The 27,416-nt window shown below is 35.7% G+C and overlaps 1 protein-coding gene across 2 annotated transcripts in view; it reads right to left on the reverse strand.

Annotated features, from left to right (window-relative positions):
* GSAP (gamma-secretase activating protein) overlaps positions 1-27,416 on the reverse strand; it is an 81,771-nt gene that overhangs the window by 25,292 nt on the left and 29,063 nt on the right. Inside the window, exons 1-11 of one of the 2 annotated variants that reach the window (XM_023533649.1) lie at positions 26,641-26,740; positions 26,319-26,378; positions 25,423-25,466; positions 24,424-24,509; positions 13,802-13,879; positions 12,472-12,549; positions 8,992-9,084; positions 8,556-8,773; positions 6,944-7,013; positions 6,348-6,430; positions 3,484-3,537 (exon numbers count right to left, since the gene is read on the reverse strand). In XM_023533649.1, the coding sequence (XP_023389417.1) occupies positions 3,484-3,537; positions 6,348-6,430; positions 6,944-7,013; positions 8,556-8,773; positions 8,992-9,084; positions 12,472-12,549; positions 13,802-13,879; positions 24,424-24,509; positions 25,423-25,466; positions 26,319-26,378; positions 26,641-26,676 (900 nt within the window). In that variant the 5' untranslated portion in view covers positions 26,677-26,740. Of the gene's footprint in view, positions 1-3,483; positions 3,538-6,347; positions 6,431-6,943; positions 7,014-8,555; positions 8,774-8,991; positions 9,085-12,471; positions 12,550-13,801; positions 13,880-24,423; positions 24,510-25,422; positions 25,467-26,318; positions 26,379-26,640; positions 26,741-27,416 lie in introns of those variants that run through there. The other variant, XM_011365233.2, reaches the window with a different exon arrangement.

The following is a 27,416-nucleotide window of genomic DNA, read 5'->3' on the forward strand; positions in this document are numbered from 1 at the left end:
GTACAAACTGAACTTTGGAAAATCAATTAATATTTCCTACATAACCTATTGAGATTTCTGGTATGCTACATAGTTGTCAGAGCAACAATTCTAATTTTTAAAAAATTGTCATCTATTACACTGTGATTGCATTGATATTTTGGATCTCTAAAACTCTTTTATTTAAATGATGGTGGCTGGCTGTATTGGAAGGGTCAAGGAAAAGGTGTCTTTTGTGTTTCGCTAAGTAATTAATTATACTCATGCTCTGCCCAGTTAAAACAGTTTTTTAAAAAAATTTTAAGTGAAGAAGCATAATTAAATAAACAAGTATCTAAGAAGACCAGCCCAAGTGTCAACTACTCGTTTCCCATTGTTCAGGGGCATTTAGATGCCTGATGGATACCTGTAGTAACACCTTCACTTCTGAGAGGCCATAAGTGGGGAGGGGCTTTAAGTCTTTCTGGCCTTCCCAATCTCTGGGTCAGGTAGTTAATAATCTCTAAACAAATGATTAACTAAAAGACTTCCTACTTTATAAAATGAAACTAAAGATGTCTGGCTTAAAAATACTTCAGTAAAAATATTACATTTCTCCATTTGTGGTACACTCATTCAACTTTTATCTTTATGTTCAAGTAAGTTATTGTTTCTATTTTTTTAAATCCATACATGCTTCCTGTGCTTGGACAGTTTTAATAGTTTCTCTTCTCACTATAAAATCAAGGGTAATTTTTAACCGTTTATAAAAGTTGCCACTTCCCTAGAGAAAACCATGTTTGAAGAAGGGACAAAATCATTCTTAGGAAGTTCCCTCTTGATGACATTCCTTTTGAGGTGAGAACCTTGTTTAAATATATTTCCTGTTTCATTTTTCAAATTCTTGTGGAAGTCATTTTATAAAGTTAAGGTCTTTTGTCTTTCAGGTGACAATCTTCTAATTTAACTAGTTTATGTATCCTAACATGTTCATATATTAAACATTTGTAAAGTATTCCGTTTTACACTAAAATTATTTGCAGAGAGCAGGAAGAAAGTCCATATCTAGTTTCATTTTCCCTTCCCTCTCCCAAGTCCTTATCAGGGCTGTCATCTACCAAGGGGAATGAAAGCAAGTGTGATCAGAATACACAGGGGTCTCCTGGGCCTCATGGAAAGTCTGGCAGCAAGCATGCATTCGAAAGGTAACCTGATTCAGGTCATAGTGCTCAGAGCCAACTCCTATCAGGTAAGCATGGCAAGACAGTCTTTTAACTGGGGCTGGGAAGGAAGAGCAGAGGGTGGGATGTGCCACGGCAAACAGGTTTGTCGCAATATAATTAAGCTGGGACTTGGGGGTAGAAGAAATAGGTCAAAGGCAGAAGCTTATAGTGATGAGTATTATGCTAGCAGAGATGAAGAAACAAATGAGAGATATCAGGACCAGGTGTCATGTGAACTGGAAGGTAATGGTTAGAGTCTCCCAGGCTGAATGACTAGGGTTGGAGTAAGGGAGCTCGCCATTTTATACTTAATTTTATAAAATTTATTAAGATTTTATTTAAATCATAAATCTCTTGTAATAATGTAAATGATGACAACTTTTTTGAATATCAATTTGGCAATAAGAAACAAAGGCTATAAAAATTGTCATAGTCTTTCGCTCAATAGTATTCATGTGGATTTTACCTTATAGGAATAAATCCAAAGGAAAGCTATCAGTATAAAAATATTCACTGCAAAATTATTTGTAATAGCAATTTTAAAAAAAAGGGATGGGGCCTGGAGACAAATTCTGTGTCCCAAAACAGAAGAATGATTATGTAAATTAAGACATAGCAACCCAGTAGAATCCATGAAGTTATTAGTAATCATAATTATGAAGTTTACATAGCAACATGAAAATGGTTATGATATATTATAATTTGTATTTGTTATTAAATACCTCTAAATTGTTGTTACTACTAGATAAAAATGCATACTTACGACAAAGACTAAGGGGAAATAGGGAGAAATAGACAGTTTATATGGACAGGAGCTATAGAATTGTGGTTGACATTTGTTTCTTTTTAAAATTTTCTTCACTAGTTTGTTGTTTGTCCATTAAATACATTATGGATTTGGCAGGATGAGTGGTAGAAGCAGAAACAATATAATGAAAGGATGGAGGCTCTCAATAAGAACCTTTTAAACTATTAATCAAATCTCTCTTTTCCTTTCATCTTCCTACCTTTGTAGAGCTTTTCAGTGGTCTCATGCTTCTACCTAGAAATGCCCCTTGTAAGTTTCTCCTTAAAGCAGCCTTCTTAGGACCCAAACCAGAACCATTAAACCAGCCCTGTCAGCCCTCTCTCACCCCCAGGGCATCACTGTGACCTCAGACACCCACGACATTCCCCCAGCTGCCTAGGCCTGGCTAGATCCTTTGTGAATCCAAAAGAATCAAATGTAAATAAAAGGCAACAGCACACCGAGCTGCCTGCTGCCAAAGGTTGAGATTTCCCAGTACACACCAAACTATAATTAACAGGAGGCAATGCCAAAAACAACAAAGGAGCTTTAAGAAAACTGTGCTAAAATACTCTCCCATTTTAAACTACATACGCATTCTTTTCTACTCACCCGCCCCACCCCATTCTCCCTATTCAGAAGCTTCTGAAACCACCAGATTGCAGAAAGACACTAATAGCTAGCTACTGCTTAGTGGGCAGGAAGAAGGGATACAGACACTTGACTGAGACCACATACAGAGCCAGTGCAGGACACTCTTGAGAAACAGAAAAAGCTGTTCTTAGAACCAAAAGGAAATTAAATAATCCCACCGAGATTAATTAATGGTTTTAAGATTCTGTGTCTATGTGCACGTGTGTGCACATAGGTGCACTTGAATGTTTTGAGGGGGCGATAGCATAAATGAAGTGAAAAACAGCTACCAGGCCCTCTAAAGATAACTTATGAGAACTCTTCCAATACTAGCTGGTTTGAGGCACAGTAGAAAGTACTAGCTCTACATGGTTTACACTGAGCCCTATAATTCCCTATCTTCAGAAAACTTCTCTCTTCAAAGAGCATTCCTAAGAATTGCCGAAATATCTTCCTTAGCAACTACTCAATCACTTAGGAAGGATTTTCTAGAGCAGGAGTCCCCAAACACTGGGCCACAGACCTGTACTGTGGCCTGTTAGGACCGGGGCCACACAGCAGGAGGTAAGCAGCAGGCCAACGAGTGAAGCTTCATCTATATTTGCAGCCGCTCTCCAGCGCTGGCATCACCACCTCAGCTCCACCTCAGATCATCAGGCATTAGATTCTCAGAGGAGCACCAGTCCCTGGTGCCCAAAAGGTTGGGGACCGCTGTTCAGGAGAACAGCCCTACCCCTAACCCCTGTCCTCCCTGACAGTTCACAATCCCTTTTGGAACCACCATAATACGCAGGGCAGCAGAAGTTTAACCACTGTCAAGTGTGGAGGCAGCAAGGAAGGCACACAAGTCTGTGCTTTTGCCTCTAACTGCAAGGGACTTACCTTCATTAGAGGCAATGTGATCTCTTCCGTCGCAAGGGTTATCCCAGGAATTTCCTATGATGGGAGAAAAACAGACAGACATACAACTGCTAAATGTATCAACTGCCACAAGCTCAAGGCTTCAGGAAGTGTTTTCCGCACAGAAAGCAGCTGAGGGCAGCTTCCAGTTTGCTAACCTCTACTTTAAATAAACCTTGGGGTTTATAAATAACAATAAACACAGTCTGTCTCTTGTCTCAGGAAGGGGAATATTCTTTAAAGTTATGATTATGTTAGTTGGCAGTATCTCTAAAGGAAAGAAAACTAATGAAGAAATAGAGAACAGTATATTGTTTATTTATTTCCACCATCAGTGTAATAATAAAGGGAATATATTCCATTTTTGTATTCCTTCCTCTTCTCTTTCATTTAAATGTACTGCAGTGACTCCCACTTTACTAGAAGAAACCAAGATTAATGGGATTCTTATATGACTTTAGTGGAAATTTTTTCTGTACTTCATCCTCCATCATAATTCAGAGCTAAGAGATCCCCATAAAGAGTATATGCAGCACTATCACCATGACAAATGTAAAGGATATGCAATTCATCTCAGGAAGTCCCAATAATAACATTCTGCTAGTTAGTGAGCATTAAAACAGACATTTAAAAGGATAAATTTCTAAAACTGCCCTTTATTCACTGTTATTTTTAAAGTGTTTCTACATGAATTATGTATATTAGCCTCTCAACGAGTTTTTCATTTACTAAAAAAGCAAATAATATATGAGAAAATAGTTTAGAAGATGATATGTAGAAATAAAATTTTGTATTTGTTTTGAACTTAAATACCCAGGGTTTTACTGACATACAGTATTCCTGTGAAAAGGGAGATTGCAGCAAGGAAGAAATAAATTTCCAGAACATCCAAACAACTGAGTTCTCCACTGTGAGAGTAAAAAGCCTGATAAGAATCTTCTGTGTGCTTCACTTATCACTGCTCAGCAGCAGGGGATACTTCAAAAAAGTATTAAAATTTCACTATAGTTTTAGGTTATAAATAGCATCTTAAAATAGGTATTACAACTCACACAGCTACTGTTATGACAACTGCAATAAACTTGTTTTGTGAAAGAAAATAGTTATAACAAAGCTATTGTTTGCATAGTATAATTCAGGATTATCAATGTGTAAGCATACCATATTTTCTAGTATCTTGAATGTGTAAGCATATCATACTTTCTAGTATCTTGAAATAACACTATTTATTTACAAAAATAAACTGCCTTCATACAGAAGTGTGAAATTAATGTTCTCTATTGTGACAAGTGTTTATTAAGGGTGTAGCATTAAGAGCATTCACAGATTAGAGAAAGGAAAAATAAATAATTTACATCATTGCATAAGCATAGATTTATAAAATTCCAGGATTAGAAGAGACCTTTAAGGTAACCTCCAACCACAAGAACTTTAAAGCAACTTGGTAATCCCTAAAATAAGCTTAGTACACAGAGGTTATAAATTTGTTTTTTTTTTATATTGTCCTTCTTGTAGGATGTCACTCTATATGTCCACAATAGCTCCTCTGCCTCACAAAGTTAGGAGAAATGCAAAAGTGAAGATTTGCCTGTCAGGCTGACACTCTCACACAACATCCAATTAACACGTACTGGATCTTTTAAACACAACCCTGGGAACTAGAGATCCTGTCGCTGCCTCCCAGAAACTGAACCTGACAGGGCAGGACAATGAGAGAGAGCAGTGGGTAGTGAGGAGAGGAAGCTGAGATGTGCATTTCCTGACCCTGGGTGGTTTAACCTGCAAACTTCCTGCCACATTACCACAGCGTCTGCATGTATATTCACAAGGTTCTTAAAGAAAACAGTGAAGACATGAAGAAGGAACAAGCTCAGGGCTTCCCATTATAATTCTACAGTTAAGCATGAAATTTTAATAAGTCTAACAGTAAAAGACAAGAGGAAAGGGCCTTTAGGAAAACATTACCGTTGTGCATACCAAAAATTTAGAAATTAATCAAACACAAATGATGCCTCTTCTTAAGGAATGTATTTAGTCTAATAGAAAATGAGGAGTGTCACAATTTATCCTAGTACATATTTTTCCCTAGGCCCATGTTACCTAAATTGAATTTATTTTTCTAAATGCCTTTTTGATATGAACTTCCGCCTCAAGACTAAGTGTAATTCTAACATCTAAATATGACAGGAGAAGAGGCAGAACCTTTTTTAGGGGATGCCTGTATGTGCTTTTCACTTTTTGATCCAACAAAGCTCAGCTTATTGTACCATGTTCAAAAAAATATGTACACAGTTTTAGCTCGGCACTTCCTAATGAAAAAGGAGGGAGTCTGGCCCAACAGGAAGAAAAAGTTAAATAGAATGAGTTTGCTCAAGATGACTGACTTTTACTGATCATAAAGCTCTAAAGATATTACAGATTTTCTTTGTAAGGCTAGAAAAAGGGGTCACGAAGGTGCTAATCTACTAAGTAAAGAGAACCACTCAGATTAACAGCAGTGGCCCAGCATTCCTCACTTATAACACCCTAAGAAATGTTTTAATCCACTCTATGTGCTAATAAAATTAAAATACTATTTGAAGATAATAGAGGATTATTTCTGCTTGGTAGTAGGAAAAGTAACAAAAATTCTGTACCTTCTCCTTCAGTTCTGTTTTATATAAATATCTTTGGCCAAGAGCATGGATTCACTATTATTTTTCTTCCAGAAAACACCAACTCAATTTCTTATCAGTCAAAATCTAAATGAAATCACAACGTTGGTCACTGTGACAGGGATGTCCTACAACTGACCCACAACTATGAGTCAATTTTAATTACATAAGGAATACGAAGCATTAACTTACTGCATTCCAAGTGAGCACAGAGGAACATGGCAAAAGTTTGTCTATGTCACTTGTCTCTGAGTATATGCTCCAATATGAAGAAGCTGAATAGGTTTTTGAAAGAAAAGGAATAGACATGGTTTAATAACAAGGCAGTAGACAGTAATTTGCCAGAACAAGTAAATCAACAGGTTTCCATCCTCTAAATGTTAACCATTATGTTTTATCTACTTATTACAATGTTAAGGTTCTGCTTTTGACAATGAGAATAATTATTTTTTAAGATTATTTAACACATATCTATCCGAATGGCATTATAACACTTCAATAAGAACCAGCCAACACAAAACTAAACTAAGAAAGTTACATTTTACTGAAAAAAAAAATCACTAATGAGGTTAGAGAATCAAAATCATATCATATCTCATCAGTCTCTGAACAGCCACAGCTCTTCATAAAACCACAAGAGAATGAAATTTAATTAGCTGCTGAATGCAAGAGTTAAAAAAAAAAAGCTTCTCACCAGCACTTTGACATGTTGAGACATCAATTTACTATTTTCCCTCAAGTAAAAGGGTCAAGGATTCAACTTAACATGCAACACCAGCAACACCTACCAATTATAAATTCCTGAATGAGGTCAAATGAATGGCAGGCAGAGACATTCTCAGAAATCCATTGAATAATCTTTAAAAAGTAAGAAGACAACTCTGTTAATATTTAAATCTGCACCTTGGTCCCACCACCATAGAAGTATAAAATATACATGAATCTTTTAAATTCTATATTTATTTTGGAATTGCCTAAAAATACACTCACTTCTATCTATGCTATCTTCAAGATACATAATGCAAGACTGCATGCATAAAATGGTATTATAAATGAGGTCCTTTTTACACATCTTTTTAATAAGTGCCCTTGGTGGGATCCAAATAAGCCTTCCTCAACCCAATGTTTGTGTTTGCTACAGGAGGTCATATTCTAGCAAAGTACCAATGGGAAGAGCTATGGAATACAGGAGAAAAAAAATCCACTATGCTTGGAGACAGCAAACCTGGGTCTGAATTCTAGCTCAATAATCAGTGCAAACACTGTCACACTATTTAAATTTCATGAGCATCACTGTACTGTCCTCCCAAGGGAGAGATAATCCCTGAGATATATCAACAGCTCTAAGTCACCAAAACCATCCTCACCTGCTGGAGGAATAAAGCCCCTCATTCCCTACCTTAGAATTGATGGGTACTATAAGGCTTGCCTAGCCATGAGTATACTCTCACATTTCTGCTCCTACCAATAAGTTGTTTTTATTTCCAAACCTCTTCATGCTAACTGTACTTATTTTCATAATTAGGTAATTTAATAAACTATTACCTTAGACAAGTAAAATATGGGTACAAAAAGAGTGCTGTTGGGACAATAAAATTATACGCTTTGGAAAGACTCAAAGGCATGTCTCTAAAACACTTACTAAAAAACTAGGTGTAAGTGAGACAACTATAAAAGATTGAGAAAAAACTGCCCTATATACACAAATTGCTTTGAAATTAGTGATCTCCTTAGGAAAAAAGTAACAAGAAATCAGAGACAACACATTACTAGTGGTTTTATGTAGGAAAAATAATTTTGAACTTCAATTAGCTGATATACAAATAAAGGGCCTTAATTTACATCAGAAGATGGGTGAATAAGTGTACATTTATATGTTTTAGGTTAAAATAAAGTATTTAAGATATCTTTTTTCAATTAACCAACCATCCCAATTAAGTCTAATAAAGGGGTTTCTCTGACTTCACAGGATAGCTATAAAATTAAATGACAAAGTATGTAAAAGTGCTTTGTAAACTATAATGTGCAATTTAAATGCAAACTCTTTATTGAAAATGTAATAAATATATACCACCAGATTTTAGTCTATTTGACAATATACACCAAATATAGAGAAAGTGAAAAAGATATTTGAGAAACTCATTATTTACTGAGTACTTCCTTAGACTACTGATATACCTAAATATTTATTCACGACATGGAAAAGAGTAGTCAAGGGAACAGATATACCCTCACCATAAAAAAGGAGCACAAGAGAAGAATATATTCCAGTAAGGATAGAGACCATAACCTCAATTAACTGTTAACAAATAAAAATAACCTCTGTTCATTTTCAACCATTAAAAAAATACATTTGATATTGTCTACTTGCCAATTTTTAAACGTAAGCTATGTTCTCACCTTGGCTTCCAGGAACTGTGGGTCTTGACCACATGAGAGCACACAGTGCAACACGGCTATCTTCTCACAGTCTAGCCGGGTGTTCCACAGGAACTGCAATAAATAGGACTGGTTGAGGAATGCTCTATAGAGCTTTCCAGAACACCAATTCAGTACCAGGGACCCTGAGAGTGACTGCAAAGGACTATGAGGTAGCATATCAATCACTTCATTGTTTCCTGGGGGGGAAAAAAGATGTAGATTAGCAAATAAAAGGACTCCTCTTCCAACCAAACATTAAAGTCAAAAGAAACCCAAATGAAAAAAAAATAAAATAAAAAAGGAAAGGAGGGAGGGAGGGAGGGAAGGAATGAGGAAGGAAGGAAAGGAGAGAAGGAGAGAGGGGGGAAAAAAACCCGAATGGACCATGGTCATAAGAAAAAAACTACAGCTGTACCTGTCAAAAACAGACTGTGGCAGATCAGGTCTGGATGTTGAATGTTGAGTAGATGAAAGAAATGACCAGGTAAGTAAACAGCCACATAATAGTCTATAGAAGAGAAAGGTTTAAGTCATCTGCATGCGGTAAGAGTTGTACAGGTACAGATAAAGCCCAGAACTTCACATTATCCCTGTTTTTTTTTTTTTTTTTTGAATCTTTTAAAACACAAAAGTTTGACCAATGTAATAATCATCTGTCTGATGTCAGTACATTTCATCTTACTAGCCATATCTCATTTATTTCTATCTGTGGCTAATTTTCTTCAGACATTTAACCATGATTACCTTAATTTAATCTGTAGTTTTGTTTCTAAGTGAACTGTGGCTTTTTATGAATCTCAATGGTCCTAAGAGCAAATTAGAATAAAAATATTAAGCAATGTAAATTATTCTATAATCTGATAGACCGGGAATAGCTTATAATGAGAACTTCCTTCATAGTTCCTGCCAGTTTCGGGCAGCTCTAAAATTTAGTTTCCTATGTTTGTCCACTCATCATCATCACCATAGTAACAGTATAGTTGTCATCATTATTGTCCTCATCACCATCGTTTTGTGTAGAGAAACCTTAAATGGATATTCATCAAAACAACCTCTGCAGGCATTATGACACTTATGAAGTACTAATTTATTTTTTTGCATAGCTAGCTGCCTAGAATTCACACCTTCACAGTCCCTGCACTAGATATTTTTGTATCAAGAACATTTGTACACAGATTGAGCCAAGGTTTAAAAATAGATTTCTGGAGAAGGGGAGGGTAGAAGTACCAATAATTTTTCTAGGATCTTAGGAAAACAAATTCACATGATAGTAGTGAATTTCATTTGATGAAACATTTAGATTATAAGTGAGCCAGCTGGAATCTTATTTTTCTAAGAAGCAAAGAAGTATATGCTAATCATTTGCATAGAAGGCATTTTGTGCATAGGAAAGGAAAGAGGACATAAAACTCTAACCGGTTTACTTATAAATGTCCTTTCAGTCACCGTGGATTAAGCGATGTTAAAGTACTTAGCAATAATATAACATAATTATGACAAACCTTAAGTATAAAAACACAATAAGAGGGCAGTTGTCCCCAATCTTTTTGGGACCAGGAATCTCATTAGATCCTATGAGAATCTAATACCTGATGACCTAAGATGGAACTCAGGTGGTGATGCTAGAGCTGAGGAACAGCTGCAAATACAGATGAAGCTTTGCTTGGGTTGCCAGTTCATCTCCTGCTGTGTGGCTGGGTTCCTAACAGGCTATGGACCAGTAGTGGTCTGCAGCCCAGGGGTTGGGCATCTCTGAAATAGGGCACAGTGGTAAGTGTTTGGGCATCAAATGACCTAGGTTAACCAGCTAATTAGGATGGTACTATATCCCTGGAAGAGGGGCCTATGGATATACAGAAGGTGTTTGGGGTTGTCACAATCATTGGGGCAGACGGAGGATTCCTACTATCATTTGGTGAGAGAGCTCCCAGGATGTTAAATCCCTCAGTGTTCAGGACTGTCACCCAAAGAATTATTGTCTCACCAAAAATGACAGGGAGAGTATCCTGATTATCCAGGGCACCAATGTTTTTAGAAGAGGGAGATTTGACTACAGAAGACCATATGACAAAAGAGACTGGAGTGATGTGGTCACAAGGCAAGAAAGGCCAGCCTCTAGATGCAGGAGGGGGCAAGGAAAGCATTCTTCCCTAGAATCTCCAGAAAGAACCATTTCTGCCCACATGTTGACTTTAGCTCCTTAAGATTCATTTCAGAATTCTGACGTCCAGAACCATAAGAGAATGTTTGCATTGTTTTAAGTCCTAAATTTATAGTGAATCATTACAGCAGCAATAAGAAATATAGTGCCCCTGATAAGAGAAACTAAAAGAAGCTTGAACACACATCTCAGCCTTTCTGAGCCTCAGTTTCATTATCTGAAAAATGTGGAGATCATCACCAAACAGAATTGTTGTAACATAACTTAAGTAAAACAGTTAACATACGAATATAGTATTCATTTTTAAAATGGTAGCTTTTTATTTATAAACATATCTTTCTCACATAGAGGTGCTTGGGGGTTAATAGAAATTTCAAAAAAAACCCTCTATTCTTTAATATTTTAATCAATATAAGCCCATTTTAAAAGGATGATAATTGAGGGAAATTGCACATAATTAACAGCAAAAAATACATGACTCAAAAAAACAATATTGTCATAATAATTACCTCTAGAACAGGTTTAATTGGGTACAATTTTGTGCCTACAAAGTAAAGTGTGTTTAAGAAGGAAAGGATAGCTTATTTTCACAAAGCTCTAGTATTTCTGCCCTCTTCGCATTTTGAAGGTCAAAGATTAAATCATGCCTGCCCTTTTAAAGAATCATTCCCAGGGGTAAAAAAAAAAAAAGGAAAGATACCTTTGACCTCACAAAATGCTAATTTTTTTTTTTTTAGTGGAAAGTTTCCCACATCATTCTTGAGATGGGAGGCTGATATAGCATTGCTGATAAGAATCAAGTCCCAGACCCAAGAAATCTTGTATTTACCTCTCTTAAACACAGTAAGCAATTGCATCAGGCCTCTCTAAGGGAATTTCCCAGTTTTAGAGCTCATGATAAAATCTGCCACATACTGGCCCACTTAGCATAAAATATCTCGCCTCACTAATAGTATCATTCAAAATAAAAATCTTATCATTTTGGTTCTCACTTTACCCAGTTCCCTCACATCACACCTGCCTAACCTTTTCCTTTTTAAATATCATGCCATGTCCCATATGTAGGCAAGCAACAGTTCTGTGGGTTAGTCTTGTGCTAATCTCTTTGTGCCCCACATCTCAATTAGCATGGAAAAGCTGCTTTCAGTAGAGAAGTACAATAAACTCCTTTCATTATTTTCTTCCATATAGACTCCCTTAATACTACTCAAGTTCTCTTTACTATATTTACTCAGTGAAAAAAAAACTCACTCAAGCTGATCCATAAATCATTTGTGGGACTGGGAAGTTTTCAGCAATTAGCAACAGAGAATAAACAAGTTCCCAAATGCCTTTGACCTCTCTAGAATCAAAGGCCAACATGATGTATTATTTCTCATAGGCTTTTAGAGAACATCTCATTCACTGTCATCATTTTTATACTAACAAATGACTTTTAGGATTGTTACTAAAAACATAAGAAAGTTCACAGTGTAGGTTCTCTAAAAAGAGAGATGCATTCCTCCCTCTACCCCACCTCTCAAAAAAGCTGATGGAGTTGTGTGGGGGAGAGGGGTAAGGTTATTCCCAGAGAAATCTTCTCCTATCAGGTTTCAAAAAAGTCAGTGACCCAAGTTACAAAGAGGCATAAAAAAATGGAGTGCACAGAGAAGAAAATGAGATATTAAAGGCTGAGGCATAACATGTAATGGAAGGAAGGATCAGAACAGATAGATGCTTCTCCTTCACACTCACCAAGGTTGAGAAAAGTAATGCCCTTTGTCACATGTGAGTCAGCACTCCCAAGAGCAGCAGTGAAGGTCTTGCTGTGCCCTGCGGAGACAGAAGCTATGAACATGAAGCCAGAGAAAGCATGTAATGAAACAAAGAGCTGAAATTCTACCCAAAGTAGCAACTCTGTGTAATATCCTCAACATTTACTACATTTACTACCTGTGAAACTGATAAAGCAAGCATCTATAACTTCTAGATTTCATGGTTCCCTGTCATTATCCAAAAGCCAGCATTGAAGGCAGATGACCTGAGTGTAGTCACATTCCAGTAATTGTTCTGGGCTTATGTGTAATCTTAGACTTTAACAGGTAGGTTATGCTGGGAAGGAAGGATCCAAAGGAATCTACTTAAAGATCCAAGATATGGAGGAGACCAGGTGGCTCACTGGTCCTCATGCCTCAAGGCTCACTGCTGAAGTCATTAAGACCCTCTGAGACTTCTCTGAGTCACTTAGAAATGTCACTTTGAGTTAAAAAGAGTATCAGACTATCTACTAAACTCAGTGCATTAAGCTTCACTCTCCACTTTTCTAATTCTTAATGTTCAGAAAAGTTTTATTTATTGGTTTTAATCATTAATCATTAGAAAATTGTGTGAAGACTTTTCCACAAAATATCAAATTTATACTATTAAAGCATCAATGTATGTCCAGTTTGAAGTTCCTATTAGTTTCTTCATTATTGAATAAATTATTAAACTTTTTTACCATGATCTCTGACTTCCGAAAAAAATATTAGGCACTCTCACAGAATAATAATTCTGGTGTGGGCTGGCATAAAATTTTTACCATTTTGAAAAAAAAAATCTACCTTTAAAAATTTTTTCACTCTATCCACAGTATGGACTACATAAATATTAATTTTAAGAAATTAAACAAGCAAAATAAATACTCTTTAGCATGAGTCAGACTTTAAATATTAAAAGGCACCTATTAAATTCTGAGATCAGGGAAGCTTTAAACTAAAACCTTATATACCTTTGTATGTTAAATCTGTTGATAATTTCCAAGTAGTACTAATAAAAAAGAAACACACTTTGGGCAAATAAGTTCATTACGATTGGTTTACAGGCCTAGAAAAAGATATAGGTCAGGATAAAAAATATATAATATATAAAATACTTAGCTAACAATATTCATCACTAGTGAATTTTTTTAAGAAACATGTTTATATAGGTTTACAGGTATAGATTTATTTATTGCAAGGTAATAATACTTTAAAATCTGCCAAATTTGCTACTATTTGGGAAAAGTGATTATGTAAAAATAAAACACAAAATAAATGAAACATACCTTTATGAAAGTAAAACACTGTATACATGATTTGTTCCCACGAGTCAAACTTTGGGCTATAACATACACACAAACTTCCTACAAGAAAGAAGGTATTTAGTAGAGCTTAGTAGAATCATAGACAAAAAACGTTTCCCAAGTCACTTAACTTTACTTCCATTCCTTTAGATGCCCTGCCTCAATTTACCTCATAGATTATTCCTAATTTCTAGAACTAGTATATTAACAAGTAGCTAAGAAATTTCAATTCAATAATTATTCAGCACACACTATAAGCAATGTATTGTGGTAGGCTACTGAAGGGTAGAAAAAGGAATGGAGACACGCTCCTGTGTAGGAAATCATGAGAGACTAGAGAAGTGTCCAAAGCTTCATGAGATTCTCCTAACATACATGCACTGCCCTGCCCTCTTATTTTGTGTGCCTTCCAGTAATCACTAAGAGCTATAGACCCTAGTTTATCAAAAGTGTATTTCTCCTTTACAGAAAGTTTCTAGTCTTGTTTATCTAGATTGAAAGGCAAACTGGATAATCTTACGGGCGATAAGAGCAAATGTGGTGTGTGAGCCCCCATTCCCACCCATATTTGGATTACTTAAGGGCCTTGGCCCAAGGGCAAAGAAGAGCTCCTGGCATAGAGTAGCCTTTCCAGATGAACCTTGACCACCTTCACTTAACCTATATCTCCAGAATACCCTCAGCTTTCCTACCTCCTTCAATGTATAAAACTGTACATCATCTCCAGCAACTGTTGCTATAAGGACAACTATGTCCATCAATGACCTACAAATGAGGGCATTATGCTGACACTGATATTTCATTCTAATGCTATTGTTTATGTGATTAACTGAAATAAGAGATTTCCCTGGTGGAAAGGAACTTGACAAGGAGTCTAGAAACTGGGTTCCTGTCCCCAAGCTAATATTATACTAGCTGTGTGAATTAAATCATTACTCTACTTCAGTGAATCACAATATTTCCTCCATCATACTTCACTAGTTTCTTTATCAAAGAATCACAGTAGCGGGGGGTGGAGGGGGAGCTCATTTCTCCTAAGAAGGCTGTTTAAGATTATTAGCATTCTTTATATATTTATCATTTGTAACTATTTTTAATGACATTTAAGAATGCAATATACTGTTAGAAGTACATTTTATTGCAAGATCTTAAACACAAAATAAACAAAAAATGACTTTATCAGATAAAAATAGTAAATTATGTTAGATAAAATTACTGTTATGGCTACTGAGCACACAATAATATAAATTTTCTTTAAAATTACAGCACACTCACTAAAATTAAAAGTAAAGCTATACTAAAGCATAAACAAAAATAATAATTATATGAGTTACAAACGTCTCACATAGCACTTTGACAACTTTCATATAGTAAACATACTACCAGCAAAAAAATGGCTGGTTTATCCTATTCTTTCATAGTCCATAATCACAAGAAGAAATACATTTTTAGCCAACATAATTAAAACTTCAGGCTCTCTAACAATAAAGAAATAAAAATTAAAACAAGGCACCATATTTCTCCTTTCAAATTAACAAAGTTTTAAAAATGATAATTCAGTCAAGGGAGCAGTAGGAAGAACATTCTCAAATAACAGCAGTGAAAGAGTAAACTAATACAAACTCTCTAAAAAACAGTTTTTCAGGGCATTAAATATAGTCATACCTGTTGACTTAGTAATAATTCATTTAGGAATGTACCCTAAGGAATAAACATATAATGTCAACAATATAAGAAAGACCACAACCTCCATTCTAGGAAAATCCTCCACACTCCATCCTTTAGAGAATGAAGGTTATTGTTTTACTTGCTTTGAAGAAAGTTAAAGTGAGATGTAGAAACCAAGTCCCAGTCAAGATGGTGGGCTAGGTAAAAACAGGGTTCACCTCCTCTCAGGACCACATTAAATTACAACCAAAATATAAAACAAACAACTTAGAGAACCATCTGAAATCTAGCTGATCATAACACATGTATCTGAAGATATAAAGAAAAAGCCACATTGAGACTGGTAGGAGAGGAAGAGGCGATGCGAAGTAGGCTTGTACAGCAACCATGCATGTCGCTTGAACACCAGGAGGGAGAGTGCAGGAGGGAGAAACCCCCTTGAAGGAATGAGGGGCCCTAGCCCCACACAGGGGCACCAAAGCTCAGGGTTCCAGTCCCAGAAAGAGGAATTCCCACAAAATCCGACTATAAAAATCAATGGAGATTCTGGCCATCTAGGTGAGACAGAAAGAACCTGAAAACACAGACATCTCCCTTAAAGGGCCTGCACACAGACACTCACCCTGGATACTGGCAGAGGGTCAGCAGCTCAGGAGGCACAAGAGATACACAGGGAAAGACTGAGTTGTGTGGCATCTGAGCAAGGGCTGGAGAGACAGCAGCTATTGCTCCTTTGTAGCACCCCCACCCCAGCCAGACTACAGGTGGGTGCCATCAGGCCTGCATTGAACTCTCTCCCCACAGGGCCAACTCTGTGCTGGCATGGTGAGATCCATTAACTCCACCTCATGTCTCCCTGAGACCCGGCCCTACTCGACCCACAAATTGCCCATGGCAGGCCTGTTGCCAGGCAGCCAGCCCTTCTCTGCACCTTCCCTGAGCCATGCATTCATGGGCAGGCAGCAGCACTCAGCTCACACCACTGCACATGGCCCACACATTATAGGGAAGACTTTTGGCAGCAGATGAGTTCAGTAAGGACTACATTAAAGAGTAAGTATAAAAAAGGGACACAAAAACCATTTTAAAAAGTCAGAAGTGAAGAATATAACTGAAATAAAGAATACACTAGAAGGAATAAACAGCAGATTATATGAAGCAGAGGATTGAATTAGTGAGTTGAATTAGAGAATTGGAAGACAAGGTATCAGAAAGCACCCAATCAGAACAGAAAAAAATAAAGAATAAAAAAATGAGGATATTTTAAGAGACATCTGGGACAACATCAAATGTACCAACATCTGCATCATAGGGGTACCAGAAGGAGAGAGGAAAGGATTGAGAACCATTTGAAGAAATAATGACAGAAAACTTCTCTAACCTGGTAAAGAAAATAGATATACAAGTGCAGGAGGTGCAAAGAATCCCAAAAAAGAGGAACCCAAACAGACCCACGCCAAGACACATCATCATTAAAATGCCAAAGGTTAAAGACAAAGAGAGAATCTTAAAAGCAGTAAAGGACAAGCAACTAGTTACTTACAAGGGTACTCCTATAAGAATATTAGTTGATTTCTCGACAGAAACATTGCAGGCCAGAAGGAATTGGCATGAAATACTGAAAGTGATTAAAAACAAGAACCTATAATTAAGACTACTCTACCCAGCAAAACTATCAATTAAAATTGAAGGTGAGATAAAGAGCTTCCCAGACAGGAAAAGACTAAAATAATTCATCACCAACAAGCCAGAATGCAGAAAATGTTAAAGGGACTTCTATAAAAAGAAGTGGGAGCGAAGAGGGGAAACAAAATACAAATAATAAAATGGCGATAGCTATGTATCTATCAGTAATTACTTTAAATGTAAATGAATAAAATACTCCAATCAAAAGACACAGGATAAGTGAATGAATAAGAAAACAAGATGCCTACATATACTGTCTACAAGAGACTCCCTTCAGATCAAATATCACACACAGACTAAAGATAAAGGGATGGAAAAAGATATTCCATGCAAAGGAAATGAAAAAAGAGCTGGGGTAGCAATACTTATATCAGACAAAATAGATTTTTTTTTCAAAATAGACTTTAAAACAAAGGCTATAAGAGGCAAAGAGAGCATTATATCATTATAAAGGGATCAATAAAACAAGACTACATAACCCTAGTAAATATACACGCACCCAACATAAGAGCACCTACATATATAAAGCAAGTATTGACTGACATAAAGGGAAAGATTGACAATAATATACTCATTGTAGGAGACTTTAACACCCCATTGACACCCATGGACAGATCTTTCAGGCAAAAAAACAACAACAAGGAAACAGCAACCTTAAATGACACACTAGATCAGTTGAATTAATTGATATTTTCAGAACATTTCACCTCAGATTTTCTGTTTCTTCTTGACTCGGTCTTGGGAGATTATGTTTCTAGGAATGTATCCATTTCTTTCTGATTGTCCAATTTATTGACATATAATTTCTCATAGTATTTTCTTATAACCTTTTGTATTTCTGTGGGGTCCGTAGTTACTTCTCCCTTTCTATTTCTGATTTTATTTATTTGGGTCCTCTTCCTTTTTTTTTCTTATTGAATCTAGTTAAAGGTTTATCAGTTTTGTTTATCCTTTCAAAGAATCAGCTCTTGATTTTTTATATTGTTTTTCTAGACTCTATTTTGTTTATTTCCACTCTGACTTTATTATTTCTTCCCTTCTCCTCACTTTCGGTATTGTTGGCTATTCTTTTCATAGTTCCTTTAGGTATAAGGTTAGACCATTTATTTGAGATTTTTATTGTTTCTTGAGATAGGAATGTATTGCTATGATATTCCCTCTTAGGACTGCTTTCACTGTGTTCCATAGATTTTGAGCCATTGTGTTTTCATTTTCATTTGTCTCTAGGTATCTTTTGAGTTCTTTCTTGATTTTATCGTTAACCCATTTATTTCTTAGTAGCAATAAGTCAAAAAACAACAAATGTTGGTAAGGATGTAGAGAAAAGGGAATAGAGTGTAGAAAACAGTTTGAAGTTTCCTCAGAAAAATTAAAAATGGAACTATCTTTTGACCCAGAAATTTCACTTCCGGGTATTTATCCAAAGAAAACCAAAACTCTAGTTCATAAAGATATGTGCACCCCTTGTTCACAGCAGTGCTATTCACAATAGCCAAGATATAGAAGCAAACTAAATGCCCATCAATAGAGGATTGGATAAAGAAGTGGTGGTACATATATACAATGGAATATTACTCAGCCATAAAAAGATGAGATCTTACCATTTGCAACGACATGGATGAACCTAGAGGGTATTATGCTAAGTGAAATAAGTCAGAGAAAGATAAATACCATATGATTTCACTTATATGCAGAATCTAAGGAACTAAAGAAACGAACTAAAAAAAAAAACAGACTCAGATACAGAGAACAAACTGGTGATTGTCAGAGGGAAGCAGGTGGGAGGATAGGTAAAAAACTGAAGGGATGAAGAAGTACAAATTAGTAGCTATGAAACAGTCACAGGGATATATAGAACAGCATAGGGACTATAGTCAATATTATTGTAATAACTATGTATAGTGCCAGATGGGACTAGAGTATTCGGGGTGGGATCACTTTATAAATTATATAAATGTCTAACCACTGTATTGTGTACTTGAAACTAATATAAAATAAAATATTTAAAAAAATTTTAAAGTGAGATATAGAATAAATGTACCTAATTACATTCCCTGAGAGCCATATAAGATCTCATAAGCAAATATTTCCATGTAGTAAGGTTGTGACTTAGTTCCCCCTCCAAATCCCAAAGGAGGAAATAAAGCCACGGCAAGGTGAAATGGCACATGCACAGGCTCTGCAGAGCTGTCCCATACTTAGAAATTTCTCTGATAATGTACAGGTTCTATTTCTGTGCTGTCCAATATAGTAGCCACTAGCCACCCATGGCCGTTGAGCACTTACAATGTGACTAGTGTGACTGAGGAACTGCTTTTTCATTTTATTTAATATGAATTAACTTAAATTGTAATTGCTGCCTGTGGCTACTGGCTACCAAATTGGACAACACAGTTCTGGAGCATTGGTTCTCAACCCTAAAAGTACATTAAACTTACCTGGGTTCACAAATGCCCAGTTTAAACCAACTAAAACAGAACCTCTGAGGGTGAGACTCAGGCATTAGTATTTTTTACATTTGCCCGAAGCAAGTTAATTAAGTTCTCTAAGCCTCAGTTTCCTCATCTGTAAATAAAGAAAATATAGAACCTACTTCATAGTTATTATGTGAGAATTAAGTGAGATAAAGGTTAGCTGTTATCATTATTCTATAATAATTTTGCTGCTATTTACAAGTTGTGAGAAGTCACAGTTTGAAAAAGCAAGGCATGCTCTTAATGGTGTGTCCAGAGATGTTTAACAAATATTCATCAATGATGAAGATAACATCTCAAAGTTGGCTAGTCTTCGGGAAATCATTTGGACAATGAAAGCTATTATGGACAAAGTTTTCCAAGGGAAATTATCTCATTGTAAAAGCCTCTACAAAATGCTAAAACACAAGCCTAATTCTGGGAACTTGTGAAGGGCAACTCTTAAAAATATACTAACAGGAAGAAATTACACTTTTCACCCCTCACTATCTCCCAGTAGGTGGTGCTCAAAAAAAGAATTACAGCCACTGACTTAGAACACACACAAGTGCTGTAAGTACAGCTTCAAGGTTGACTATCAGCCAGGGAAGGAATGAGAACATTTTATTTCATTCAATGCTTTAAGAAGTCTCTGACTTACGCTCCTACTGTAAAAGATTAGGAAAATCTCTGTGAACTCATAATCTTAATACATAAGTGGCTTTATATATTAATAAATAAGCAACATTCAATATAAAAGCGACACTTTTATCCACTATTAACTCTCATGAGCACCCCCATCATCGATATTTTCATCTCTATTCCTTAGAAAATAGTGGATTTCATTTCTTAAGGCAGAAAATTAAAGACAAAGATACTGTCCAGAATGTAAGAAGCAATGCAAAGAAAGTACAAAGTAACTCCCAATGACCAATATGTGACAAGTGAATATCAAACATTATCATAGCATCATCATTGATATAAATATTTGAAATAAGCTGAGTCTGTATAAGGCCCCGAGTCTATCGGCATTCCTTTTATGAACCATGTTTTCTGGAAAATTAAGCTCTCTATTATAGAGAGTACTATATAGGAATTAGACTAGTTGCTCCTTTCTCCATTTCTACTTTGATTAAATAGCTTATTGATAGTTTGACCACAAATGAAAAAAATAATTTTTGATAAGTATCTTGGGAAACCCATGATCTGACAATTTATTAGTCAAAAACCTAAAAGTTGCTTCTCTGGCTTGTTTCAGCTTAAATCTGGAAGCATCTCATTTGAAACAGTCTTGTTTTTTAATTTCACAGCTGACTGTGAGAGCAGGCTCATCCTCTACTCTCCTAGACACTGCTGAGAAAGGAAAAACCAGACTTTCACACCTCATGCCAGATAAACCTAACGTTTTATTAAGTATGTCATAGATAGCCCATTTACAAATGATAGTTGCTACTATTCATGAGAAATTCCCATAGAAATAAAATGAAAAGGAATAAAAGCTTCATAAAATAAAAGCCTAAAATGATTGTTTATGTCCAAAAGGTTCAAAGTGAAGTACTACGGAAGAACCTACCCTGGTCCCTCCACATGAGCCTTGGATCCCTTCACATCCCACCTTCTAAGCAAATTCACTCTACCAGTTATCCCTCTCTGCTGCATATTGTCATCTTTTCTCTTGGCACTATCCTGTAAGCATTCAAACATACTGAAGTCTATACTATCTTAAAAATAATATTCCCTAAATCCTACTTCTCCTTCCAGCTGCTGCCTCTCTCAGGTGTACTCACACTGCCACGATCTTTTTCAACTCCCATGTGCCACTTAACCCATCACAATCAAGATTTCACCCAACACAAACTACTCATAAATACCTCCATGCCACTAGACCCAGTGGACTCTCCTCTCACTACCCAGTAACAGTCAGCCACTCTTCTGCGTGAAACCCCTCTGTCTTTGGCCGCTGTAATACCACACTTAGTATCCCTCCTTAGTATTCTCTCCAGACGTTTGTTTTCCTTTTTCTTGGGATGTTAAACCTAACCTTCACATATTTTTGTTCCCAGATTTTATCCCTAAACTTCTTCCCTTTCGATCCTAGGCCCCTCGCATGACTTCAAAGGCCAGCTGTAGTCTGACAACTTCCACATTCATTCATCTCCAGTCCTGACCCTCTTCAAAGCTCCAGATCTCTTAGATAACACATCCAAAACAAAATTCACATCTCCCTTTCTAAGGCCCGCCAAAAACATTATAACTCAGTAAATGGCACTACTGTTCATTTATTTGCTTATGCCAGAAATCTGAGAACCATTCCTCTCCATCTAATTTATAGCACGTCTTCTCAGTTCCATCTCCAAAATGCATCTCAAACCCACACGATTCTTTCCACCTCTACTGCCTCTCTTAGTTTAAGCAGCCTCATCCTAACTGCTCATCTCTCATCTCTCATTCTTGCCTCCTCTAACCCATTCTTTACAAAGCCACCAGAGTGACCTTTTAAAACTTTATATCTAACCATGTCACTTTCTGCTTACAACATTTCAGTGAAGGAGCATCAATGGATCCTAAACCAACATCTGAGAAGTTGCTGCAGAATAGGATAGTCACAAGATGCCAAAGTATCTCTTCACAGATTACTAATGCAAAGGTTAAAATGCATCTTTACAAGGGAGACAGACAGTGGTGACCACTTAACCCAGTCACCAAATGTAGCATCACTAATATTAAGACATCCTGACATTACATGCCTTCTGATCTGGTACCAATAAAATTCACAACACCACCTAGGAAGTATTCTTACCAAAAATGTTTAACCTAAATCTAATGATGCCTTTAGGACTAACTTCCAATTTACAGGAAATATAGAGGGTAGAGGAAAAAGTTAAATAATTTCACAAGAAAACAATTTCACAAATACAGAATGTGGGACATTCCACAAGGCAAATGGCCTGGACTCTTCCAAATGTCGTTGTTGTGAAAAGAAAAAAGGGGGCTGGGGGTGGGGGGAACAGGTAGGAGGCGGGAATCGATGTACATTAAAAGAGAATACAAAGACATAACCAAATATAATGCATATATCTCGCTGGGATCCTAACTTCAAAAGTTATATACATACACAATTATTTATATGATACACATATATACGTACACACATATTTTTAAATAATTATGGAAATTTGAATATTAAATACTTTACTAATTAACAATTCATTTCTTTTAGTGATAATGGAACTAAAAGAGGTTATATAAAATTATGTCCTTAACCTAAGGAGATACATGCTGAATTATTTATTGGTAAAGTATCATGATATCTGCAACTTACTTTGAATGATTTAGTCAAAAGGAAGAAAATGGTACTTATATGAAAGGAGAATGATAAAGCAAATACTGCAAATGATACAACTGCTTAAGTAAAAGGTACATGGGTGTCCATTATATTCTTGAAATTTTCTGTATGCTTGAGTAATCTCAATATAAAACGCCATTAAAAAAAAAAAACTTTAATGAATCTTAGAATGAAATCCTAACTATTTCCCTGGTCTGCACCATCAGGTTCCTGCCTACCTCTTCAGCTTTCTCTCACAATACTCTTCCCATTGTTCTCTCTACTTCAGTCACACAGCTCTTAGTTCATATATATCCTTTAAGTCTCAAATGAAATATCACTTCCCTCCCTAAACTCCCCAAAACTGGTTTATGGAAGAACTCATGTGGCTGAGGGGGAAATGGAATGAATTATGAAGGCGTGCAGTGGGAAAGGGAACAATTTTCAGGACTAAGAACAGAACAGGATGTCTTGGAGGAAGGTAGAAACAGAGATGGACTGGCTGAAGTAGAACATATTTGAAGAAACTAGTATCTTCCATTAAACCTCCGTTATATGCTCTCATTGCTTCCTATAATTCTCATTCATATTTCTCATGCTTTTATTTAAATATTATGTGTGTACTTATTTAATGTTAAAAATCCACACCAAATTGTAACCTCTATATCAATAAAGACTAGGTTAGTTCTGCTAATCATTGTATCCCCAAAACCTAGCACATAGTAAGTGCTTCATAGATGTTGGCTTAATGAATACCACATAATTTCGCTTTAAAAGAATACAACTTTAGTCCAAGTACGACTTAACTCAACTGATAAATATCTACTCGAATGTGGATATTAAAAATGACTATTAGATTTAGTTATTAGAGTTGACTATTTAGATGGTTGTTAAGGGTAATGAGCAGTTTTTGTTTTCACCAGATTCATTCATGTAATCATATTCCTCTCATTTTCGGGTACTCTTTATTCCCCCTTATTTATTTTCTCTACCTACAATAAGCAGGTGTTAAGAGACAGACTATTGTACACTAATAATTTTATGTCAAGCTTTGATTGTTAGCTCAGTAGCTTATAGTATGGCTCTTAAAGTGTCCAAGTATATAGATTTAGAACTCAAACACGTCAGTAAGCCTGATGCAAATGCAATCCCATTCTGTGCCATTTGTTAAATATGGAGCAGGTGAGAAAATGTAGATCAAATTCAAATCCATCCACTCTGTTAGAACAATAATACAAAAAATAATTTTAGAAAAATAACGTTGCTGACTGTGGCTTTTTAAAACAGACAGCAGATATGTAAAATTACAGTGGAGAGGATAATCTAGTATATAAAACTCCATATGATCACTTATGTAACAATATTGCTCTATTCCATTTCATTTTCAAGAACCATATAGCTAAACAATAACTAAATTTTGTATAGAACTCAAGTACAGTCAAATAAATTGATAAATGCAACCCTGGTTCTACCTGTATGGTTGGTAAAAATGCACAGCATCGGGTATTTGGATGATTTGTCTTGGTCTTGAATATCATCACATCCAAAGTTGACAAGCCTAAGAATATAAAAAGAAATTGTAAGTGAATTTAAAAATAAGTTCCCTTATAAAGGATAGTAACCACTTATACCCACAGAAGTAGAGACATGTCCCTGAGAAACTTAAGTAGATAACATGTTTTTTGGTTAAAGAAATTCTATAAAACAGTAATTAAAACAAATACATGTCAAGTTTTGTTTGTTAGCTTAGTAGATTTTCTCTGTGGCCTGGACAACAGAAAAAAAAATATTGCTTTCAATTTACATTTTTATAGCTTTTTCTGATTTAGAGTAATGCACATATTATGTTTCAAAATAAGCACAACTGAATGTTTATATATGATGAAAACTAGTGAAAACATTTAACAGTTTAGGATTATCACTAATCTAATTCACGAAGATTTTCTTTTCTTCTGTGTACTGTTGGCCTTGTGTCTATTTTTTCAAAAGTGTTTCATGTTTTTACTACATTTAAAACAGTCTGGGGGCGGGGAAAAATTACCTTTCATGTAAAAAGGAAAACAGAAAATAAGTGGTAGAGTCAGCTGAACTACAAGTGGATTGACCTGTGACATCCTCTTTAATGGCAACAAGAAAAGGGTTTTGATGTTTGATTCTAAATGTAGCTCTAACTCATCAAATCCTTTATTGAATCACATAGAGAAGAGCACTTCCAGATCTAAATAAATGGATATGCCCTACAGAAGTAAATGGCTACAAAAATCAATACGATTGACTTAACATGGAAATACCCTGTGTTCGTGCTTGTTAAGGCTGTTTATGTTCTCTAAAGAGAACAGAAGTATAAAAGAAGATACACACACAGGAATATCAAATTATCATTTTATCTGTATGCCATATATTAGATATAAATATAATCATTCTGCCCATGAGTATCTATAAAAATTATTAGTAACCTATGAATAACTTACTTAAATACTGAATCACTTAATGGTATGTCCAACGGTGCTTCAAACTGTTAAAAAATCAGAAGAAAACAAACAAAAGATGACCTTAATTAAGTGACATTAGTTCTGAAAACCAGAGCATGTCTGACAAGGCTGTGCTTGCCTAATGTGAAGAGCCCATTTAACCATCATTATCTTCAGAAGTTATTCCTCAAAGCCATGGCATAGAAATCCCATCAAGAATATTCTGGAATTTATGTACAATCACAAGCTTGATGTATATTTATTTTTCAAAGGGCTAATACTTGGCAAATTTTGCCTTAGATTTGAATATCATAAACAGGTAGTATAATAAACCATATGACTATATAAGGGGAGAAGGACTGTGTCTTTAGAACAGTGGATGAGTCGAAAAAAAAAAAGTGGGTGGGGAGGAGAAGGAATAAATAAATTCTTATAATGATATGATACCAATCTACATAAGACACCAGTATTGATTCTAGCATTCCAAATAGCTTTTTCAGGAGTCATGCTAGATTTTTACTAATTTAACTATACCTTCTCATTGGCTCTTTACCTTATTCTCAAATCCACCAATCTCACAAGTCCTTTGGCATCAAATAACTAATAACCACTTAAAGCTATAGACCATACTATTATCATCTACTAATCCTTACTCTTACACTTGTTTCTTTAATGTGAGGTATTTAGTTAGCAGAAATTTCCTGTGTGTGCTCTTCTAATCACCTATATTAATTGCATCTGTTATAGAGTTAAATGCCAAGAACTATTTTACTTGCTTACATAAGAGACTGACACAACATCAAGAATGCTAAAATGCTGTTTATGGTAACAACTCTCTTTTAAAGGAGGCAACGTGTCATTAAATTTCCTGTAGCTTAATAATTCTCTGAACTTACCATTAAGTTAAAGTTCTCATCAGCACAAAACTGGATGCATTTTAAGGTACTCCTTGATTTCTGAAAGAGAAAACAGAATAAATGACATATTACTCAAAAAGTCAACAAAAACACTAATTAAAAAAAAAGAGAAAGCATGAATGAGAGCCAGAAAAGAAAGCAGCCAAGATGCAAACAGTAATGAAAACCTTTTCATTATTTTTAATAAAACTTTACTGACAGCCCCCATCAATGAAAATGCAGTGATTAACGAATTACAATTATGATAGTGTCAAAATCCAATTGCACCTATAAAAAGGAGGACCAGTAGACTAGTTTTTACCTTCAGGTCAATGTAGTATAATCTCTGCTCTGACATATCCCACTGAGCCCAGACAAAATCCTCTGCTACTCTGTCTCTTGGGAGATGGCCAGAATTTTTAATCACCTAAAGAGGCAAAAAGATTTTAGAAATAACTGTTTTAAAAGAGGACAGATCTACAATTCATTATTATTTTGCATATTCTATCTTTATAATACATACATTATCTTTATACATCTTTGTAATACAATACATATTTCCATGGTTTATTTTTAGCAGCCCCCCCCATCCTCACCACATACATATGTAAAGTCTTTCCAGGAAAAATTTAAGGTATCATTTCATTACTTTCTCTGCCTAAACACTTTATAATATATTATTTTATTCTATGCTTAATGTAACAGACAGGCTGGTGTTGCTGAAGGCAAGCCACATCTACCACAAATCAATAGCTAATTTAGTAAAAGATTCAGAGCTTCCTGTTTGGGTTCAGAGACCATTCAAGTCTCTGCAGACAAGAAGCCTTCACAAAGGCTGGGATGCCAAGGAAAAAACTAAGGCCCAAGACAAAGGTGAAGGTCCCCATCTCTGTATCCCCATGGTGCTTTGGCATGCTTTTATTTCAGTTACATTTTAATTAATACTCTAAGTCTCCCCCAGTGAGTATGCACTCTTCTATAACACCTTCATACTCTCGATGTCTTATTTATAGCACATAATACTACTCAAGGAATGCTATTCAAAAGGAGGAAAATGAAAAAAGTATGTAAATCGTCAAAAATACTACAATAAATACA

This window comes from Pteropus vampyrus, unplaced genomic scaffold (assembly GCF_000151845.1).
Source record: "Pteropus vampyrus isolate Shadow unplaced genomic scaffold, Pvam_2.0 Scaffold107, whole genome shotgun sequence".
NCBI lineage: Eukaryota > Metazoa > Chordata > Mammalia > Chiroptera > Pteropodidae > Pteropus > Pteropus vampyrus.